We start from the raw sequence: 22680 nt of genomic DNA, 5'->3' as shown, positions 1-22680 counted from the left end.
GGAACTTCCGGAAACTACCAGACCTCTGTGGTGAAACCAAACAAGCTATCACTCTGTGAATTCACTATGGGACATTGATTAGATATTCTAGAAATTTGAGCTACCAATGCTTCATATACAACTTTCAAGAAATGGTCAGAAGTGTAGGAAAGCCCATAACAATTATAGATCACCTCTGGTTTGAGGAATTAAAAGTGATGCAAACTTCAGCTGCAATAGGCAAGGTGATTCTAAGATTGTATTAAAGAATACAGAGTAGAAGATGACACCCTAGCGTTATCCCTTCATCAGTCTTTTACCAGACGACAAGAACTAGGAAGCTAAGGCAATTCTCCACGAAGGGGTGCGCGGGCTTTGACCAAACCTCGAATTCTGAGTACTAGCTGTTCTTACTAGAGAAGACTTGCTCAGAGTGCTCCTTTCAGGCCAGAAGTTCAAAATCATATACTTGATATGGCCATTGGTTAGTCTGCAGAAACTTCAGATTCTAATGGAGGGAGAATTTATGGGATCCTTAAAACTCCAAGGTTCCTGTTTCCATATGCTAATTCACTGCAAACATCAGACATTTTTTAAAAGTTGTGGTGGTTGATCGCCGTTACCAATTCAGAGTGCTCCCTTTTTGGCTTCCAAATCAGCTTGAAGGATATTAATAAAATACATGCATGGCACTAGTGGCAGCACCCCTTGGATGCTTGGGTCGTCAGATATTTCCATACCTCGATGACCGGTTAGACAAAAGCACATCCAGAGAAGCTACAAGTAGCAGCATGTACCCAGCTATACAAGAGATTAAGTCTGATACTCAACAAAGACAATCTGCCTCTGCAACATTCTAGCACTATCCATTTTCTGGGTACGCGCCTAGAAATAGGGGAAAGGAGGCCATATCAATCCAGAGAGACAGGGGAGGTTAGAAGCACTATCAAGCCATTCAGAGGCAATCAATCAGAGTGTGCCTGTTGTAAAGGCTATTACATTTTTCCCTACTAAGAATGCAGACAATATAGAAAGGACTGTTCTTTATAATTTATCCTAGAAAACCTTATTGTCGGTTATTGGCTTGCTTTTTGTCATTCAGCCTAGATAATCCTTATTGTGTTAGCCCAATTTACCTTTGGTCGTGTAGTTCCTACAAATCTATATAGGATCTGCGCGTTTAGACAACATAAACTAAGGGGTTTGGCGTCCAGACTCATTCCAGCCACCCCCAAAGCATATGTCGATCAGTAGACCAGCTAGCTCACAGTGCCACTACGAGCCTCTCTTACCAAGGAGCGAACAGTTTCTGGCAACTATCGCACATGACAACTCTGACCCCTCAGGGATCGTGGAAACAGTACAGTACTTTTCGCTCAGTCACTCGTGTTCACTTTGTCTCAGAGAGGTACACAGAATAAACGATGGGGTCGTTTTCAATAAGCATTTATTGATCCAGCATCCTTCTAGTGTAAAATATGTGTGCTGCGACCACCATAAGACAGAAACAGATATATACGTTTATTAGCATCAACAGAGTAAAGAAAAGGCAGAATTTTACCGTAATGCCTAAACAATGAATATATACAGACATATAGATACATAACAGTAAAAATGCCTACCCCTACGATGCAAGCCCTAATTAGATGTACCTAAGTGTGCCTAGCATGTATGTAGGTGTATAGCTAAGAATCCACTTAGGATATAGCCAACCCATTACCTGATGTGGGAGAGCGAAGGACCCCGTCTTGGTCTCAAGAAGGACACCCGCGACTGATGTCAGACCACTGCGTGCTGAAGTGTCTGCATGCAGGAACCTCAGCGTCTCACGTCAGCATGTCAGCATGGAAGTCTTTTTCTCCTCTTCTCTGTCCAGCGAAGATGTAGTGCTTATATACCCAAAAAGTACCCTCTGGGGTTCTACCTAGAAGTGTACTATGGGCATATCAGGCAAGCATGACGATAGAGAGTTGTCACTCATACAGAGTTATTATGCAGAAGATGGTAATGTTGCTGTGATACTGAGAATCCTCCTGCATTATACATGAGGCTAGTTATGATGGGGGGGGGGGGGTGTGTGTCATAAGAGCAATCTTATAGAAGACTTCTCTCCAGTACGATGCCAATTTATTTCATGTGTACATAGTCTGCTATTGTGGCGTGTCATTTTTGGGCACGCGGATAATTGGGGGGGTGTCCAAACGGGCTAGTTTGGCGGGTGTAGCATAAGTCCAATGCAGGAAGTTATAGTGTATCATCTTATGGCGATGATTAAAGGAAGCAAGGCATGTCTGCGCGCAGTAGGCGGACCAAACCTTATCAGTCAAGGAGTGGAGTGTCCCAGATCGGTCTCCCATGTAGCCCTAAGTCTAGTATCGCGGGTAGGCAAAAGATCCAAACAGGTGTGATCAAGTTTAGAGATTAGTCTATCCCCATCCATGTTAGCGATCACCATTGTCAGTGGTGTAAATTCATTAGGGGCAAACGGGTATGATTGAATCTGAGCCCTGAGCGCCCTCTGAAGCAGTTGCAATACAAAATGATCCATATAGGGTGCGTTGTGGAACTGCACTTCTTCAGTACGGGAGAACTCCTGTTGGTTGGGAAAGAGGTCCCCAAAAGTATGTAGTGCATAATTCGTCAGTGTACGTTGGACCAACCGTTCCTGTGGGATAGGCAGCCTGGGGAATCGTGGGAGAATATAGGAGCTGGCAATTCAACCCGATGCATATACTTGACCCCACTTGCTAGGACAGGCTGTAAAGCCCAAATGCTTTGGTACGTTGGTGTAATCATAGGACTGCTTGGTCTTACTAAACCGACATGCCTTTTCATCTAAAAAATCTGGCCCAGATCGTATCAACCATACCTGGAGTGCTGTCTAGGTCTAACCTACATGTCTGGCAACAAGCCATCAGCCACACCTCTGGGTAGGGGGAGTTGGGTTTATCCAATTTCTGTAGATCTCCCTTCTAGAGCGGAGCATTAAATAAATAGTAGACACTGCTAAGTTCCGTCCAAGAGAATATAGGTTTCATTGTCTACACATAACAAGACGAGCAAGGAGCTTACCTTAATTGTGACTCCTAAGATCCCAGAGATGATTTTACTCACGGTCTCCCAGTAATAGGAAATTGATGGACAGGTGGAGAACATGTTCTCCTTGTGCGCTTCAGGCAGACCACAGAGTCTGCATCCTGTTATATGTTTTTTTGCAAATTTTGCTTTCCTTTGCGGGGTCCAGAATATCCTATCAAGGTGGAAAAATGATTCATTTTCAAATTTGCAGGCTTTATCGTGTGGTGCAGTAGTTTTAAGGATACGTGCCACAGGTGTGATGACACCGACTCGGGCATCATCTCTTCCCACACTTAGTGAGGGGCCTTCAGATTCACGTTGTCTGCATCCAAAAGCTTCCAATGCCATATGGAGACCTATTCTTTTCATAGACCGCCCATCCTGCAATCCCACCTCAATTTCCCAAGTGCCCCTGATCTACTTTTTCCTGCTACCGTACCAGGAAGAGAGCTTCAAATATTTAAATCTGGATAGAAGCCCACTAGTCCCAATCTTAAATCCCTCCCAGGGTAGTAACCCCTGTACTGTTAATATTTCCCCCCAAGTTGTTACTCCAGCATTCCTTAAAGGGTAGCTCAAGCTGTCTTAAGAGACACTTTGGGGTGCCCTGGGAGTTCCAGATAGGTAAAATGTTGTAGTAATAATTAATACCCAGGGTCTTCCTGACTCTGTACCAAACACTGAGTGCGGCCTTCAAGACTTATAATCAGACTTTTTAAAAGTATTTTGTGGCCCCATATTTATTAAGGAAACCAATAAAAACCCAGCTCCTTAGTCACTTCGGTTAATATACTGCCCCAAGTTGAATTGTCCGGTGTTCCCAGGAGCACCCTTCAATTCTTGAATTGGAAAGCATCACAATAGAGGTGCAAATCTGGCAATGCAAGGCCCTCTTTTTGCAATCTTCGCCTTAATTTTTTCCGAGGAAGCCTAGCTGTTCCAGAGGCCCAGATAAAAGCTGTAATCTTCCCGTGTATTTTAGCTATGACAGTCCTCAACATAAAGTGCACTCAACCCCCGGAGCGCTCTCTCTGCTGCTGGCAACCCTTGCTTGGATTCCCAGCTGGAAGTGTAACAGCCTGGGAGAACATCCCGGAGACCGAGATCCCCCTGACCTTGGGGTTCATTTGTCAGCAGCAGCAGAATGTAGATGGAAAAAGGGTCTTGGAGAAGCCTAGGAGCTGCTTCTATGGAAGAAGGTTGGTACAATAATTTGAAACATTGCTCAAGATACTTATTCTGCACTCGGCCTCCGCAACCCCTCTCTGCATCCCCTCTGGAGGTAAGGTCTGGAGATTTTCCTGCAGTAAACTACTTAAAAGCAATCCCTGAAACCAGTACAAATCCCGCAGGCACAGGTGCTGGGAAGGGTACTAGGGCCTTGAGCCTTAAACCTAAAAAGTCATCAACAGAGCCCAGTTAATAGGCAGGAGCTGGGGGAAGGGGCAGGAAAAAAACAGCAACCCAGATCAAAGTGACCCCATCCTCAAAATCCTTTTTTAGAGTCATGTCTTTAGAGTGGGACCTACCAGCAGAGGCTGGGGGAGAAGGAGCCAAGGCATTGAGTCCCCCCAAAGCTTCTTAGGAGCCAATAGCACGGTATAGATGCAATCGGCACTGCCCAGTGCGTCCCACAGTTTAGTACTAGCAACAGATTTGAGGCCCTTGTTACCCTAGAGAGGAGTGATGGGGGGAGTATCACCAGGAGAAAGCAGCCTCCCCACTGTATAGCAACGTACCAAATGGGTCTGAGTCATCTGGCTGCGTTCCGCCTGAGTCAGTATCTATTTTGCTGGGCCTTAAGGCGGAGATGAAGAGCTGATTTGAAGTCTCTGAGGCTAACCAGCGGGTGATCCAAGCCTCCTGTCAGGACCTGAGCCAGAAGCTGGAAGAGGTGGCTGACCAGACCAAACTGTTGGATGTAGAATTCTATTTTAGCAGATCACATTTGCCTCGTGAGCTTGAAAGCTCTGTATATAAACTATATCATAGTTAATGAAATGTTAACAAATACACAGTGTCCTTATTGGTAAGTGTTTGGGTGAAATTGTTTTTTCGAGATGGCAACAAAGGAAATTTTATGAAAACAGTTTATCACCCTAATTACTAGTTTTTCTTGCATAATCTTGATCTGCAGAAATGGTAACAAGCATAGGTAAATGATTAACAGCCTCCCCCAACTTTTCCTACATTATAGTTCTGGAGGAGAGAAGAAATTGCTTACCAGTAAATCCAAGATTGGAGTTCCTTTCTGATATGCTTACAAATAACGGTTTCCTCAACCTTTGATATCTGATCGGCACCTTCTGTAATGCAACCTTCAGTCTGCAGATCATGTTCCTAGGACCCCAACTTACAGCCAGTCTCTAGACTGTGGGGGTAGTCTAGAGAAATGTGTAATCTTTAGTCAATAGCTATTATACTATAGTTTGTCCCCTCTCAATGCACTGTTTCTGTCCTGTCGAACAATGCACTGCACTGCATGGTGATATAGAGGCCTATACATTCTAAATAGGATGGGCAGGACATCAGGCATGTATTGGCAATGTTATTACAATGTTTCAATGTGAACAATATTTCACATTTTATGTATAGACATGAAGAACACTGCAAACTCTGTTCTCCCAAAGTACTAAACCATGCAATAAGAGGACCGTTTGTACAACTTGGGAGTATGACACTAAGGGCCTAATTAGGTTGTCGGTCAGTAAGCCTCCGACCGCTCATCGGAGGCTTACCGACCGACATGGTAAGTTTACATTCCGACTGCCGAATTACAATGTCGACGGTCGGAGTGTAAACCAGCCGGTCAATCCGACTTGGTTCTGACAGACTCAAGAAGCCCGTCGGCCAGTCGGAAAACACTCATAATCCCTTAAGGATGGCCTTTCAGCTGTCCGGATTATGATGACGGTTTCTGACAGCTTTTCCATGCTGGCCTTTCCAACATGGAAAGGCTGTGGGAAAGCGAACCTCCATTCCTCTGCGGTCTACAGTTGTGGCCCTGATGGGCACCTATAGTGCCCCCCTGAATACCCTGCACCGTGTAGCAGGCAGTGTGAGCTGCCTGCCACACAGTGCAGGGATTGTTACAAACTCCTATTTCCTAATGGGAGCTTGTGCTGTGGGCGGTTTCCACCCTGCGCACAAGCTCCCTTAGAGAAATGGGCTTTTGCGACTGCCCCACTGAGCCTTTACGACCGCATCGTAATATGCCGGTCGGAATCCTTTCCGACCGCCTCATAACAATGGAGGCAGTCGGAAAGGAATCAGACTGGTCATTCTGGCTTGTTTCCGACCAGCTCGTTGGCCAGTCGGAGTGCGGCCTGTAATCCCAAGTGCGGCTCCGTCTGCCCTTGGGATTACGGTGTTGGGTTTCTGCAACCTTTCTGTGCCGGCCTTTCCGACACAGAAAGGCTGTTGGAACTCTCATTTGGAGGCCCCCTTGGGTGCACGACCTCTGGTTTGAGGCTGAGGGGACACTTATGGTGCCCCCCTGTTGATCCCTGCACCCTCTGAGGTGCCTGCCACCGGGTGCAGGGATGAACTGCACCTCCCATTTTACAATGAGAGCATGCATGCCGGCCGGTTTACGGCCAGAATGCATGCTCCCATTGTAAAATGTAGGAATGCAACCGAACCCTTTTGGTCATATTCTAATGGTTCAGTCAGGACCTCCGACCAGGTGTTGGTCAGTCCCATGACCGAGACGATGTTGGACGGAGGCAACTCAGTCCGACTCGTAATCAGCCCCTAAATGCGGTTACAACGTAATGAGTTGTACAGAACCGCTGACCTATGGTCAGTCGGTTCTCACACAGAAACATGACGCTGCCTAGTGCTAAAGTATGGCACGGTTTGAGCTGGCATTTGTTGGCGCACTGAATCTCAACCACAATTGATGGGCTACTATAACACCATCACTACACTATAACTCTTGTCATTAGGTACTACATTGGCATAGGTAAGAATAAAAAGAAAAACAATGTAACTTCATTATATAAAAACAAAATTGAATTGAAACTTATATATTTATTAAATATTTAAAATATAATTAATTGAGTTTAGGGACACCCCCCAAATAAAATGCAATATGGCAAATTACTATTAACATTTACTAAGTATGTTATGATTTAATACACTGCATTTATCAGATTCAATAACAATAGAGGTTTGGGGCTTTACCCACAAAATATTATACTTATTTAAATAACATTACTATTAATGTTGTGTGCTAATTATATTGTCTATTTGTCATTTCAATAAAGAAAACGTTTTAAACAATTAATAAGTTAGTACTGCTAATGTTTTAAAATAATAATATTAGGGGTAACCTATTTAAATCATCAAAATGTTTGGAGTGGTAGCTTACCAAAATGTAATAACTATAATAAAGTATTAAAAATAATATTGATTTAAATTATTAATAATGTATTGTGCTATTTATATTGTATAGCAATTTTATTTCGAAAAAAGATAGCATTTTAAATTTGGTCAAGGTTATGTAAAAGAAAAAAGATGGTGTTTAATTATCAAAAAACATAAAGGACTTGGCAGTTATTAGGTTTAGATAAAAAATAATTTGAAATATTTGAGTATGCATTATAAAAGTGGGGAAAATGTAGAAATAATTTTGAAAAGATGATGTTATTAGGGAGGAAATAACCAAAATGCACAAAAGAAGAACTCTACCTCTATTAATTTACAATATGCTAAACGTCATATACTTTCATTGACCCCTCTGGCTAGACCATCATAAATATTAACATCATTCAAACAAATGTAGTCATTACCTGATTTATTGTTTTTTTTTATTTTTCTACACAAATACATTAATACATTCATAAATGTGTATCCTGACCTAACAGATTGTTTTAGGAAAGAACAGATCCCATTGTGCAACTTGCATTTAGCAGAATACAGTCACCTTCATGCCCAAACATCCTCACGCGAAACCACAAATACAAACATCACATATATACCAAAGCAGCATAATATGCATCAAGCCCCCTCTCCGTAAGCACCAGTGCGCAGTAAGGATATTCACTCAACTGGGACACACAATAATTCACAAATTGGTTTGACAGTTAATATGATGTAATTAAAGAAACATTTTTTAAGCTGAATATAATCAAACAAACATATACTCAAATCAATAAAGGGCTTTTGAATATAATCAATCAGTTTTCAGAACAATTAGAAGAGGGAACTAATTCAGAGCGCCGACGCGCGTTTTCGGTGGAGCCCCTTTCCTCTGGGGCATCACCTTCCTCAGGGTGCCTATACAATGAATTCAAAAAGAGGCAATGGGACCTTTTATGTCTGAATAAGAAGATGCTAAAACAGATAACGCTCTCCTAGGTGCAGAGGCAGCTTAGGGAGGAAATAGTCCATTCTACAGTAAAGTAGAGGAAGTATAAGAAAAACAAATTAACTAGAAAAATCAATTGTAAGTGATTTAAATACCCTGAAATTATATTACCAATAACAAAGTTACACTGTAAAAGAAAAATAATTAGCAAGAAAAAAATGAATTAATTGGAGGGGTGATGCAGTTGGTGGTCAAGGTAGCAATATGATGCATTAAGCATTACCTTGACAATATAGTGACCCATGAGGTAGTGCAGTTGATTTAGTGCCCATGACATAGTGGTGCATGATCTACTAATATACAACCAAACTTATTCCCAATTAGCATTTAGACATTATTACCTATGATCATCTTTCCAAAAAACAGAATTTTCATATTCGGATTCATCAGAAAAGTGACAATTCCGAGATCAGTTCCTTTAACTAAGCACTAGACTCCTATAATACAAAGTGGGTTATGTCTCGGATGAGATAGAGCGCCATTGACTACAGGAACACATTTCTTGGTCTATGAAGATTTGAGTTTTAGCCTTAATTGAATAGTCAAAAGTCATGCTCCATTGAGACTAGCTTCCACAAGCAAAATGCAGTTTGTGGTAATACTGATTTGTCTTAGGGGCCGATTACCATGTCGTCAGGAAAGCATTCCCACCGAATCGGTTTAGGAATGCTTTCCGAATGATTCGTATTTTGGGAGTCCTACTGACCGATTACGATGTGTCTGGATGGTTACGGACTCTGTTCGGTCGGACTCCTATTGACTTTAATGGGAGCCTGTGTTTCGAACAAGAACACAGGCTCACACTGAAAAAAGGGGTGGGTGGGTTAAACCTTGCACCCTGTGGCGGGCACTCCATGGTGCATGGTTGTGAAAAGGGGTCCCTTGGGTACCCCCACGGACCCCATCCAGAGTCCTACGGGTGAAGGGGAGCCTGCTACGGGCCCTCAAAGTCTGATTCCCACAGCCGTTTCATCTCGGCCAAACCGATTCAGAACGGCTGTCCGAATCGGTCATTGTGATCGCTCGTTTGGAAACCATCTCCATTGGGCTGTACGCTTCAGCTCCAAACGATTAGGGCTGCCTGAATCCCATTCGGAACCGATTCAGACTGCCCGGATGGCTTCTTTGCATCGTAATCGGTCGTCTGGAAAGGTGATAGATTTGGTTGGGAACATACGTCCCGAATCCGATCTGCAGAATGCAAATCTCGTTCGGACCCTTTCCTGACTACATCATAATCGGCCCCTTAGTGTCTCAGCGATCCATCATGTTACATAAAAGCATACGGATAGCATGCAACAACCTCCATTATTTAAAATCAACATTGCAAAATATGATGCATGTGACGTGGTACATATTTATCTACCTCAGGATAAAATCCTCACTCCTAGTAAGGAAGTCCACTCCACACTGAGCAGGCCCTTTTCTTTTCTCAGAAATTCTGGGTGGACGATCTCCTCACTGACCTCCTTCCCTCTACCTTTGCCCCTGAGAGCAGTTTTCTAGGCAGTCACACACGTGAATACCAGCCACAACATGTGAGAAAAGAGCACTCTCCCACCTCCACTGGCTTCCCCTCCCAGTACATATCAAGCCTGATCCCTCTGCATCATTAACAAACCCTCGTGCTGCAAAATCGTTGATTAGTCCAGTGGCCCATAAGACTTGTAATGCAAACTGAGACCTCTGAGCAAGGAAATATAAAACAGAAAAGAAAATCACCTCACGCCATGGCCAAAGGCTAGATGCTTGCTCTTGCTTTAACCAAAGCATCTGTTTGTCTTGTCGTTTTGCATCACTAAGTGCGTGTAACTAACAGATCTGTGTGCTTGTATCTTGTCCTCTTTGTAATACTCCACTTAATTATCCTGCCTCAAAATCTTCCACCTGGGATATGTTTGTGCTTTTTAAATACACCAAACTACGTAAGTTAACTGTGCACCATATAAATATGTTCTTTATTTTATACGACAGCCCACTCCCATATGTAGATTTGAGTAGTAAACATCAGTGACGTCTATAGTGGGAACTTTTTTATCTTTTAGTTTTCAAAATGAAAGGCCAAAACATGATATTGAAACGGGTTTCATAATTCTTAAATATGTTGGAATACACTAGATCGTATATGTTGCATGATTATGTCCTCTTCATATGCGTCCCAAAAATCCGTATGATCTATATTCGTTGTCAATAAAGGGAATAAAACATTTTAAATCTAGAAATACAGATCAAGTGCTCCTTTTGCGTAGATTTGCAAGTCTGTTTTTTATGATTAGTGCTTTGTTTGATGTCCTTTCTAAAATATGGGGAATAGTAGCCCTAATGCACCAGAATATATGGGAGCGTTTATTGCCTGTGTGATGAAAAGCGAAGAAAGTTGGCATGTTAAAAACTGCAAAAAATATTTGGTTGTAGTCGGTCATCTTTATTTCCAAACACTTCATTATCTGATAATATTGCCTGTTTATATTTTAGGTATTGTACCCAGAACATGCAAAATTGACGGACAAAGAGGTGAGTATATAGTTAAACCCAATAAAAATAATCTTCAAAATCATAGGAAATGTGCTTATCTCCATTTAGTTATTTTGAAGTAAGCCATTCTCTCTATTTTTCAGAAGAGCAACATTTGTTATTTGTCTTTCCCGGACTCCAATTCAGGTAATTTCTGTTTTTCTAATATGATAAAACTGTACTCATGATATTTAATACCATGAATTTCATTTATCTGTTTGGTTTTTAGTTAACTTGTGAAAATATCTTTTCTCCTTTTTCCCCTGTATATCCATGTCACTGACTATGATTTTATTTCAACTTTACTCTATTTAGATTTTCTAAGAATATCAATGAAATATATCTTACATATGATCAAAACTAATAAAACTTAGATTCTAAAAATATGAGAAATCAAAGGATGGATGGATTTTTTTTTAACTAGTTGTAGACATCTTTGGCAGTCATGGATTATTTCTGAACTCACTACAAATACCTTTATGTTGAAAACTGGCAATTACTGTTTTTTCAAAAGGCATCTTGACATAGAATATCATGTCACAGATTAATTGTCCAGCTATAGGATACTGGCCCTAAACTGACTGACTGATTAAGCCACTGTTGCCATTCATATTTGCCATCACCAGAAATATATACAGGGACTTGACGATATTATCAATTAAGCCTAATAGCTACATTTTGGGGCACTTGCCATCCTCTTCTTAACTGTTGCGTTATTTCATAGCCTTTTGTTATATCTGTATTTCATCATCCTGCGTATGAACCCAATGTTAGTTGACTGTCATCTTGTGCCAGTGATGTCTTAGTTAATATTGCAGGTTTGATAAAGAGTTTATTTGGTGTATCTATTTTTACTTTTTAATGGTTTTCAATTCATAATTAAAAAGACTTACTGCTACTCGCTGGTATGAAGTTAAGCACACCGAATGTAGACATCTATACAGTGGTTTACAGACTCTTCACAGATTTATGTCCTTAAGCCTATTATCTAAATCTATGCCCATTTGCAATTGCCCTTATTGCAGGAAAACCACTGCAAGATTCCATCACATAGCATGAGCACACACAGTGGCAACGTGTAAGATATGCAGATCTGTATGGGCCTGTGTAATAACACTAATAGAATTGAGTTGGCCCTTCTTTATTGGTGTTAATTACTAACCATATCAATCATGTCCATTTTAGCAGCCTCAGTAAAAGAGAAAATGCTAATTTATACCTTTTGTAAGTTTCTTTCTTATGTTTGCAACAGGCACAAATTCCACCATCCAATTTTACACGGACTGGAACATGTGACCTGCAGGTTACGCAAGGATTTCTGCAATTACCACAATCTGTGACTGAGACATTTTACTAGCTTAGAAACCAATGACTCGCAGATGACATGCAGTGTTCTCTGTCTAGCACAATGACACTGAGCTATGTTATAACCGTTCAAACCTGTGAATAGCAGATAACCACCTGGCCTGTCTTCTCAGTGATATATCCTGAAACTTGATAAATCTACATATTCTGCATGAATTGTCTGAACTAGGGCCAATTCAATTAAATTCAAGGATTTTATTGAAGCTATCGGAGATGGGCTTCCCAGTGCTAACAGACCTTGCTTAGGTAGTGAGCTATTTAGGTGAATAGATGTGTTTTGAGTTGTTTTCTAACACGTAGAAGATTATTGTTAGTCCTAAGGCCGATCAGTAAGGAGTTCCAGAGTTTTGGAACAAGATAGGCTGTCGTACGGCTTGTACCTCCCCGGTATAACTGCATATTTGTTGGACAACATAAACATCAGGATTGTGCCTGGCTGATTCTGTGCACACCCTCAGGATATGTTGGCCTATAGTCCTGCTATCTCACAGTGCACCATCTGCACCCCGAGCCTTACAGGGTAAAAAATGTGTGTGCAACATCAGAACAGATCTAGAACCCTTTCGTTTGAACTCTCATGCATACCCAAAGTAATACACAAGAAATAACCAGCAATGCATTTCTGTATTGATTGAAGCATTGTGATTCTTGTATAAAATACGTACGCTGTGATAATCAATAGAAACAAACAGAGTAGCATAATTAGCATTACAAGAACCGTGAAAAAGGTTAACAATTCCATCATTGTGTTAAAACTGTGAATATATGCTGGCATATAAAAACTGTGTACAGTATACTCCTACCTAGAACTTCCTAATCTAGTCTTGCCAAAGGTGGGTGATCAGCCAAATCCGTACCGGGTTGTCTACCTCCTCATTACCTGCTGGTGTCATCAGTCTATCCGTCTTGGTCTACGTCTGGGCATCCCTCGTGTTGGTACACAGTAATCAGCTGAGCTGGAATTCTGGAATGCAGTGAACTCTCAGTATTCACTGAGTGCTTCTCTCACTTAAACAAGGAATAGGTTCTGTATATATAATAAACAGCACCCATGTGGCCATGTTGAAACCCCAGCCAGGCCGCAGTTGTTCTAGGTTGATAGCTTCATCCCACACACAATACCAACAGTGACATTTGAGCATTGAACTTCATCCCTTGTAATGAATGTTCAAGGTGTCGTGATAGTGTGCCTACAAAGTGGAAATGTAAGCAATGCTGATTCAGAGAATGTTATCCTGCATTGTCACGCACGCAACTGTATATCAAAATGTTTTGTGCGTGAAAGAGAAGGCAATTTAAGAAACAGGAGCATGTAAATGGTGGTGTTCCTTACAAGGCCTAACCTGACCGCGTGACACCCACTCCGTGGACGTGAGTTGATAAATGCTATCCCTAAACAAACACTAACATATAAGGGCCAAGAAGTATAGAACCCTAATAAATTCCAAAAAAGCATCACGCTTATTTAATAGCAAAGAACATACAGAAAGCAATTAATAATAGTTAAAAATATAAAAGCCATATTATAACAAATTTACAAAAGCAATTTGTCATTTTAACGAAAGATGAAAAAAAGTCCCATGATGCGAAACTGCTAGATTGTTTGTGTCCTGAGAGGTAGACAAAACATGGCTGTTCCCAGCAACCACAGATGATGTTCTCAGAGGCACCCATCAGATCAGATCCATAGAGAAAAATGTTCCCATCCATCCCCCACAGCATCCGCCGAAGCAGGAGCAGCCAGTGCGGGATCCACAGAAGCAGAGCCAAAATCCAGATCACTAGGAGCCGAAGCATCCCAAGAGAGCTCGTAGAATGCGTTCAGAAGCAACGGCAAGTGCAAGGGATAAAAGTACAAGTGGGCGGTTAACAGGCTCACTAATAGGTCAATGTCCAGAGGCCGAAACAGTTGTTTTCCTAGGCGTATGAACAGGGCACACTCGAAAGTGCACAGAAGACAGCGGAATACATGCTGCATGTAGTGTAGCCACACAGGCCGAAAGGACAATGTTAAAATGGAAATCGATGCGTTTATCAGCAAAAATGAACTATTGTCCTTAAAGAATCACCCCTCCCAAACTCCACATCTATCTCGACTCACAAGTATGTAGTCGGGCAGGCCCTACGACCAAGGCCCGTGATTACTGATTGATGAGTCACAGGTGGGAGGGTGCATCGCTGGCAGGCAAACATACGGGCAGGACACTTTTAATCAATTGCACAGATAGGTGCACCAACATCACAATGATCAGTGGAGTTTGCCCCCAATAAAGCACACATATCCCGAGGGGGGATGCGCGCTTCAGAAAACACTATAAAGTCACATGCCCCATGAATAAGGAACACATAGCCAGTCAGGACCCAGCACACATTGTGATCAGGCGCTCCCCATCTGGACACATTCACCACTGGCCACACTGTGTCCATGCTAGGTGGAGACCCACTTGTAGTTACCGTTGACCATTAATTTATGACTCTAAGTCAGCAACCAGCATTCCTCACCATATATGGTACCTCTATGGCTTGCTGTAAAATTGCATATAAGACTAATGCAAACCGAGGAATAAATTGAGATAGTCCTCAGAGCTCATGCCTGTAACTGTCTTCCGGCCAAATTCTTTAATTAAACAAAACCATTCCTGTTTTGCCACACTCCTCTCATCTTTTGTATTTTAAGGAATTCGAACCAGAGCGACCGCAAGAACCAATGTTCATTTAGTTCCTGATGCAAGGGTGCGCCAAAACACTGTATCAAGCATTCACAACACAGGAGCACATTTGGAAGTGCCAGTTCCATTTGGCCCGTTGATGGGACAGCTATTGCGGAGCAGAAAAAGTAAAAGCAAAGTTGTGGCAGTCGGAAAAGGGACCAGTGGAAGATCTCCAAAAATGCTTCCCAGCACAGAGTATATGAATGATGGAATAACTCCGAAGACTGTCTGGAACGTACTGATCAACCCAGAGCCAATTGTCTTAAAAGAAGTGTGGCATTCCCACGTACTAGACATGTTAAAAATGCAGTGCACAAGTTCCCCAAAATGTAGCGGGAAATTAGTGGGGAGTTACGACTGTATCTCAGAAGAAGACCTTGAAATTTGAAGATCAAACGTTTCCTTTGCAGATGTTAAGGCCACATCCTTCTGGAACAATAAGGCTTTCAGTCTGCTCAAAGCATCAAAGTGCACATTCGAAAGCTTCATCGAAGGCCAAACCATTGCCTCCCCAACTGTGCATTTAGGTGGAAACAGTACCTGTGTGCAACAGGTCACAACTGCAGAAATCGTAGCCAGATAGACCATGCCCGGTTTCATGCCTCAGGAGCTCTTTCGGGAGTAAACTGAAAGCTGGACGGTCACTGCAGCTGGAGAACCCTTAAGATAGCAGGACAGATTTGCCATGGACGCATTACATGCACCATGAAGCAAAACCTCCCTACACACCAAGGAAAGCCCTAAAATATTCTCGCAGTCAGTCCAGTTAAGAAAGACTTCAGCCTCGATATCTAAAAGGTAAGATCCATGGCTGGTGCACATATCCTTCCCCTAGTGCTTTGTATCTGCCTACTTCATGGTGTTGTAAACAGCATGTGAAGTGAAATCCCGAAATTGGCAAAGAAATAAACCTGTGGATTATCCAATCCGCAGAAGTTATTTCTGCTACAGTGAATGGTAATTTCTCCAACTTCTCTATATGTAACATAGTGTATGTTGCATCCTTACTTGCCATGATGGTTTGTTTCGTTAGATGGTAAGGAAAAAACAAACTAGTGGCATTAAGGTGTTGCAATGGTACGCGATCGGTATGAAGTGTCTGAAGAGTCCAGCTCAGTAAATTAATCGATCTAAGCTGACTGCCCATGTTGTAAAGAGGACATGTCATTCTGTATGATGTCTATTTCAGATGACATTGTTACCCAGAGGGTATTTCCTAGTAGACAATGTAGTCATACCATTATCAACTACTGCTAAAGCCCTTTCTTAATTTTTCCTGTCAATTTCGTGGTCTTTCAGCAGCCTCCTGCTGGAAAACTTTCTACACTTCATTGTATATTGCATACAAGAATCATTTTTGACGTGGTTTTCGAGGACCTAATAAAAAGTCCGGTAGTCCCATGTCATCAGAAAGAAGGGACAAGTGTTGTTTCTCCTGAGACCGTGTTGAGGTTTTTAGCCATTCCATGCACAACCTCCCAACTCTATAAATTGTTACCACCCTGAGTGTTGTGTCTGCACGTAACGTAGGTCAGGCCTCCTGATCTTAAACCCTTTGGTGTCACACCGGTAACCTGCATGACATCCGTTAGTATCTAACAGCCACGCTAATTACCCCTCCCTGATTGGTCCCTGAAGAACTGTATGAACAGTTGCGTAGCATTATGTCTAATAATTCCTCTGTGTAAATTGCAAACTGTTGGCAGTTTGCAAAACGTGCAAATGTGGGAATGTTTGGTGTATTTAAATCTTTTATCTTAGCCAATACATGATGTTTGCTGCATAGTTTTGTTCAGGAAAATTAGTTGATGCTATATCTGGCATGCTCTAAATAATCTCTGCCCCTGAACCTGCCAATCTTTATGTTCTCCAAATGGATTTTAAATCAACAGTGTCTCTCCAAAAGTCAAACATTTGTGTGCACAACTGGAAAAGAAAAGATTCAGAATATGTCAGATTAGTACCAGTGAGTATATTTTTCTTTGGTGGTGATGGTGTGAACCTGTAATAATAAGACCCTGGGTCTTCTGGATTGTGGCCAGAGAAATATGGAGACTTCTGTGCAAACGTTAATGAGATACTCCGTGATGGTGTAGAGCAGTGTTCCCATTGTGTAAAATTGAATTCTGCACATGGAGTACTTGCTTTATGCAAGAAGTGGTGACCATAATGTTGAAAACAGAAGATTTCATCCTAATTAGTCCTACCATCCTACATATCATCGGAGTTTAAAAAGAGTGAAATACTCTAGATCTTCTAGCATTTCATGCACTGTTTCAATGCTCCAATCATTGGAGATAGTGCTAGGAGTGATAATGTCATTTAAAGAAAGCGCAATACATATGGTATATGCAAAGGTTTAGTTGGACCAAATTTATCATACAATACCCTATCCCAAACAATTCCATCAGGAACCAGAATCGCAGAAATGTTCATCAGGGAAAGGTCTCGGCCCGATTATGATGTTGGGCGGATTGCCACCAACAGGCTATCGGTAGTGGTCTGTCCAACATAGGAAGCTGCGGTCCGACCATCGCATAAAGATGTGGTCGGTCAGAGCTCAGCTCGGCGGAGGGACTGCCTGACACCTCCAACAGGCTCAAGGAGTCGGTCGGAGTGTCGGTCGGAGCAATGGGGGCGGTGCCTGCAGAGGCACTGCTGTAGGGATTACAATGTCCCTTTTCCTCTACCTTTACATGGCTGTCCAACCGCCATGTAAAGGCAGACAGAATGGGACTTTGGTGGCTCGTAGCAGGGCCTCCATCCCCTGTGGACCTCTGCTGTGGGGCAAAGGGGGCACATGTTGTGCTCCCCCAAACATCCGTGTACCAGGCACCACATGGTGCCTGGCACACAGTGCATGGATGTTTCAAACATCCCTTTTTCAATTGTGGCTTGTCATGCAGCCCTTTTCTGGCACGCAGCACAAGTCGCAGTTGTAAAACTCATTTTTCCGACTGCCTTCATGGCGATCGGATCGTAATATGGCGGGTGGAGCCACCAACTACATGTCAGGTGGTCTTTATCCCACTATGATGGTGGTTAGACACTAGTCCGACCGCCATCATAATCAGGACCTTTGTGTGATGAAGAATGGGCTGTTAAACTTCAGTACACCAATTGTACAGCAGAGCATTCAGATAGATAGTATCTGTTCAGAAGCTGGAAAAAGACTGTCACAAAACCAATCTAGAGGACCAATAATGAAATTGTAATCCACAGGTATAGCCATGGAACCACGAAATCTACCTCTGAGAGATGGAGGTGGCTCAGATGAATCTGAAAATAAGTCGTCAAAGTTGATAAGTAGCTTTGAGGCTGTTCGATTAATTTTTTGCAGCTTTGGAGAGTGTGTAGAACCTGGTGTAGACTCGAATTGTGGTACATTGACATAGACACCATCCGTGTCTTGTTTCCGAAAAGATATGTGTTTCTGTACAAGTTGTTTATATAGTAGTTGTTGATGTAGCAGGTAGAAGAGATACTTCGTTATTTACTATCCCCAGCCGGGGAGTTGAAGCTTCATCGCTGATCAAAGCTTCCAATGGGACTTCCTGTATGATAGTGGGAGGAGATGGGTAACTACTCAGGATCCCACTTGCCCTACTGTGTAAAACCGCCAACATGATGCGGTTTGATGAGATCTATTGGCACAAATCTCTTGTTTTTGCAACCAGCTAGGGTCAGTAAAAGTACAGTTCTGGTACCTTCCACATCCAGGACAGGTACAGGTGCTCTGTAAGATGGCCCGAATTCTGTTTTGTCCACTATTTTCTCCTGGACTAGTTCACCAATATTGGGACCCAACCAGGAGTTGCTGGTGCTTCCTTCACTTCTACAGTGGTGGTGTGTTGTGTTTCACTTGGGCGTTACTTTGTGCATCCCAGAAGCTGTTCAGTTCCTGTAAAACAGCCAAACGTTCATTGATGTCAAAGGGTGTTTCTGCTGCCACTGTGCTGGTACTGTTTAGGTCAGGTACCCACAGCTTAACCCCAAGCAGGATTTCGTATGGAGTCCAACCACCCAGGGATTTTCTAGCCAGATTGTTTAGGGCTGTCTGGACCCCATATAAGTGATGGACCCAACTGCGACATGAGCATAATGCCCTTACTGTTTCAGACTGCTTTAATTCTAGGTTCTTACTCTCCTCTACTGAATTTCCCTTGAGATGATAGGGGAGGAGTACGGCACGGTCATACCCAATTTTTCCATGGTGTCTTTGTAAGGCTTAGAGGCGAACGCTGACCCCTGGTCTGAATGGAAAGTGGCAACTGCGTATGTCCGGATAAAGACTTGCATATCCTCTATAAAAGTTTGGGCGTCTGACGATTGCTGTGGCCAGACCAATAGAAATCGAGAGCAAAAATTCACTACAACCAAGATGTATTTGTAAGCCCATCTGATTGTAAGGGGCCACAGTGGTCCAAATAAACACAAGCTAGTGGCTTGTTTGTGAACAATAGATGTTTCTGTGGTGGACGAGTTTCAGTGCTGACAGATGTCACATTTAACAAGAAAGTCCCTCGTCTGCTTATAAAGACCTTGCTACCAATAACATTGCTGCAGTAGTGAAATTGTAGCTGCCACCTCTGCATGTGCAGATGCTAGGTCCTCATGTGCTGCTAGGATTAAACCTGACCTGCGTCTGAATTGGGTATTACTCGATCCCACACTCTGGTAATCTGAGCAAATGGTATATTTTGCGCACTTAACTGGTAGGAGCACTTTGCTGAAAAGCCTTTTGGCAAATGAATGTTGTCACGTGCAGTGTTGACAGCGTCATAATGTCTATCTGTCCTCCTACTGGAACGAGTAAGCGCAGCGACAGCAGTAGTTTGCACCGTTGATTTTGCGGCTTCATCAGCCATGGAATTCCCTGCAACGTGTATTCCTGCACATTGATTACTCAATGTATAAATCACATGAGTCCGTGGCAAGCATTCTTATAGCTCAGCTACTTGTTCCACAACGCTTTCACAGCTCGAAAAAATCATTAAAATGTTACTAGACCTGCAGGTCTAGTAACTTGAAAAGTCTACTCGACCTAACTGTAATGTACTTGACCTCTGTCTCTGATAGCGGAGCAAATGTGACAAGATAACAAGATTTAAAAGCATCTTTATTGCTCATTCAATCTGTGAGCAATAAAGATGCCTTTAAATCTTGTTGTCTTGTCACATTTGTTCCGCTTTCAGAGACAGTGGTCAAAAGTCAGTTTGTCGTCCAACTTGCCAGAAAGGGCAAGTAGGCTCTAAAAATAGCTCGTCCTGATTGAATCTGGCTCGCCATAGTGTGCAGGCGAGTGGATTTTTTGAGACCTGGCTTTGTTGTTTATTGTGTAGCCTTTGGAATCTCTGATTCCATTCTGGGTCCAGTAGTGTAGATGCTCACTGTAAGACTGGACACAATAATACGAATCGCACCCTATGAGTGTGGGGAATCCGAGATCTGTATTCTCCAGTGCCAGAATTACAGCTCTGAGTTCTGCCAGCTGCACTGTGCAATCACCTAATGACTACGTGTAGGTCTTTTCAGGGTGGAATTCACCATTCTGCATCCTACCCTTAACAGCGGTGCACGCTGCAGAGTATTTGTGCTTTGCCCCTATGGCAGGCTGTGCAGAACCGTCAGTATAGATGATGCAATCGTACTGATCAAGAGGCATAAATTCATTAGTCAGCTGGTATTCATTTTCGTACTGTAGCCATGCTTGTATTTGTAGTGTAGAGTCAAATCTTTAGTCTACATCTGTTGCGGTGACAGAGTTGGCCCACTGTATCCATCTTGGATGTAATGCTTTAGTGTTGGGAACACTGGCTTTCATGACAGCCTCTTTAGTGAGCCGCTGTCGTATAGTCAACGCTGCCGCTTCCCATTTAATATTACTTGGCATAATGGGGGACACTGTGGCAAAATTGCCCATCAGTTCTATCCCCCAATCCAGGGCATTTTCTCCAAATACCTCTCCAGTTTTCCTACATTCCTGGACTCCGGCAGGCCTATTATGTGCACGTTGTTGCGTCGTGAGCGCGCTTCGAGGTCTTCATTTTTAGCTTGAATGACTGCAAGGATCTTTTCGATGTCAGTGGTCCTAGCTGTGACCTGCTGTAAGCCATCCTCTGCTCCAGAGATGCGTTGCTCAGCCTCGCCAATTCTGACGGCCTGCCTGTCCAGTTTAGCGGATGTATGGTCCATGCGACCAGTAAGGGCCTCAATTTTCCTGTCGATGGACTGTAGGCTGGCCTGAATGGCAGCTAGTGTTTTCTCTAAAGAGGTTGGCGGCTCAGAGGCGGCATCCAGTTCCGAATCCGAAGCAACAGTTTGGGGCGGTTTTCCTTATTTACGCAGTTCGAAGTTTAGGCACGCCTGGTTCTTGTCTGGCTTACCCATGACGCCAGGACATAGAGGACACTATCGCAGAGGCAGCACAGTAACGGTCCACAATCACCCCAGCACCGGGATCGGCCTGCACGAGGTATCCAACAGGTACTCTGTGCCACGGGCGGTTAGGGAACGTAAGGCACACCCCCCAGGTACTGTCTGCTTCGCAGGCGTGTGTGACCCGGCCTCCTCGTGCCAGCAAGGGCTCAATCAAAGTCACGATATACAACCGGCCGGTCCAATGAAGACCGCTGTGGCTCAATGTGGAAATCAGTGCAGAGCCAAATGCTTCAAATTGGTGTGCCCGAGTTGCTCCAGTAGCCACCAGTCAACAGGCACCGAGCGCGCCAAGGGCCCAGACCGCTCCCCCACGTCGAGCTGCAGAGGAGCAGATTGAGCACCCCAGCCAGCACAGCCCAACGGACCAGAGACCACACCGTGCCCTGTAGCGTGCGTCCAGCAGGCAACGCGAGCGGGAATGGGGCAGCACAGCCATGCACTGGGGGAAATGAGGATGACAGCAGCCAAGGTAGGCCATATATAATGCCAGGTAGCGAGGTGGGGTACCGAGGCTCAGCACCCACACACCATGGGCACTCACGGTAGCGGTGCCCGGGCCCACCAGTCACCGGCGCACACCCCCCTCCCCCACGACCAGCAACACACCGCCAAACAGGTCACCCAAGCGGGAAGCACACAAATGGCAAAGGTCTCACCGGAGCTGCAGTAACAGCAGAGCCTCAGTCAGCGGTAGATCACAGCTCCCTTGCGCTCTCACGTCGGCTCGAGTCCCGAAGCGGCCTTCGCTCGCACACTCCCGCAGCTCCTTCATTCAGCAGCAGAGCTTCTCCATGATCGTCGGTCCACAGTGTTCGCCAGCAGAAGTCCTGGGCACACACCCAGCCCAATAGCCAAGCGGGGTAATCAGCAGCAAGGTCTCCGAGGCCACAGATGAGCACCACCGGCCAGGCCCGGCTGCGCGTGCTCGCTGGCACCACCAGACATCAGTAGCACCGCAGGCAATCAAAGATAGGCAGGCACACTGTAAGGGCAATGTCCATGCCTCCGATGGTCGCTGCGGGTGTCTGCATTGGCATAGAGAGAACCGCTGAAGCTCCGGGAACTGCGGTCGTACCCGCCATACTTCATGCTGCCGCCATGTTGCTCCGGAGTCTGTGCCAGAACTCACAGCACATGATCAGTGGGGCCTCCAAACACCTCTGGACATCACAAAGATGCAGCGTCGTGGGTGTAATTGATCCTCCCTTCAAGATCTGGCTT

The 22680-nt window shown here is 43.8% G+C and overlaps 1 protein-coding gene across 1 annotated transcript in view; it reads left to right on the top strand.

The window, feature by feature from the left end:
- DENND6A (DENN domain containing 6A) overlaps positions 1 to 22680 on the top strand; it is a 252677-nt gene that overhangs the window by 13316 nt on the left and 216681 nt on the right. Inside the window, exons 2-3 of the mRNA XM_085624672.1 lie at positions 10904 to 10942; positions 11047 to 11089. Of these exons, the coding sequence (XP_085480798.1) occupies positions 10904 to 10942; positions 11047 to 11089 (82 nt within the window). The remainder of the gene's footprint in view (positions 1 to 10903; positions 10943 to 11046; positions 11090 to 22680) is intronic.

The sequence above is a fragment of the Triturus cristatus genome, chromosome 9 (genome assembly GCF_964204655.1).
Source record: "Triturus cristatus chromosome 9, aTriCri1.1, whole genome shotgun sequence".
NCBI lineage: Eukaryota > Metazoa > Chordata > Amphibia > Caudata > Salamandridae > Triturus > Triturus cristatus.
Note: the sequence above shows the minus strand (reverse complement) of the source record. Positions and strands in the feature narration are given on the sequence as shown.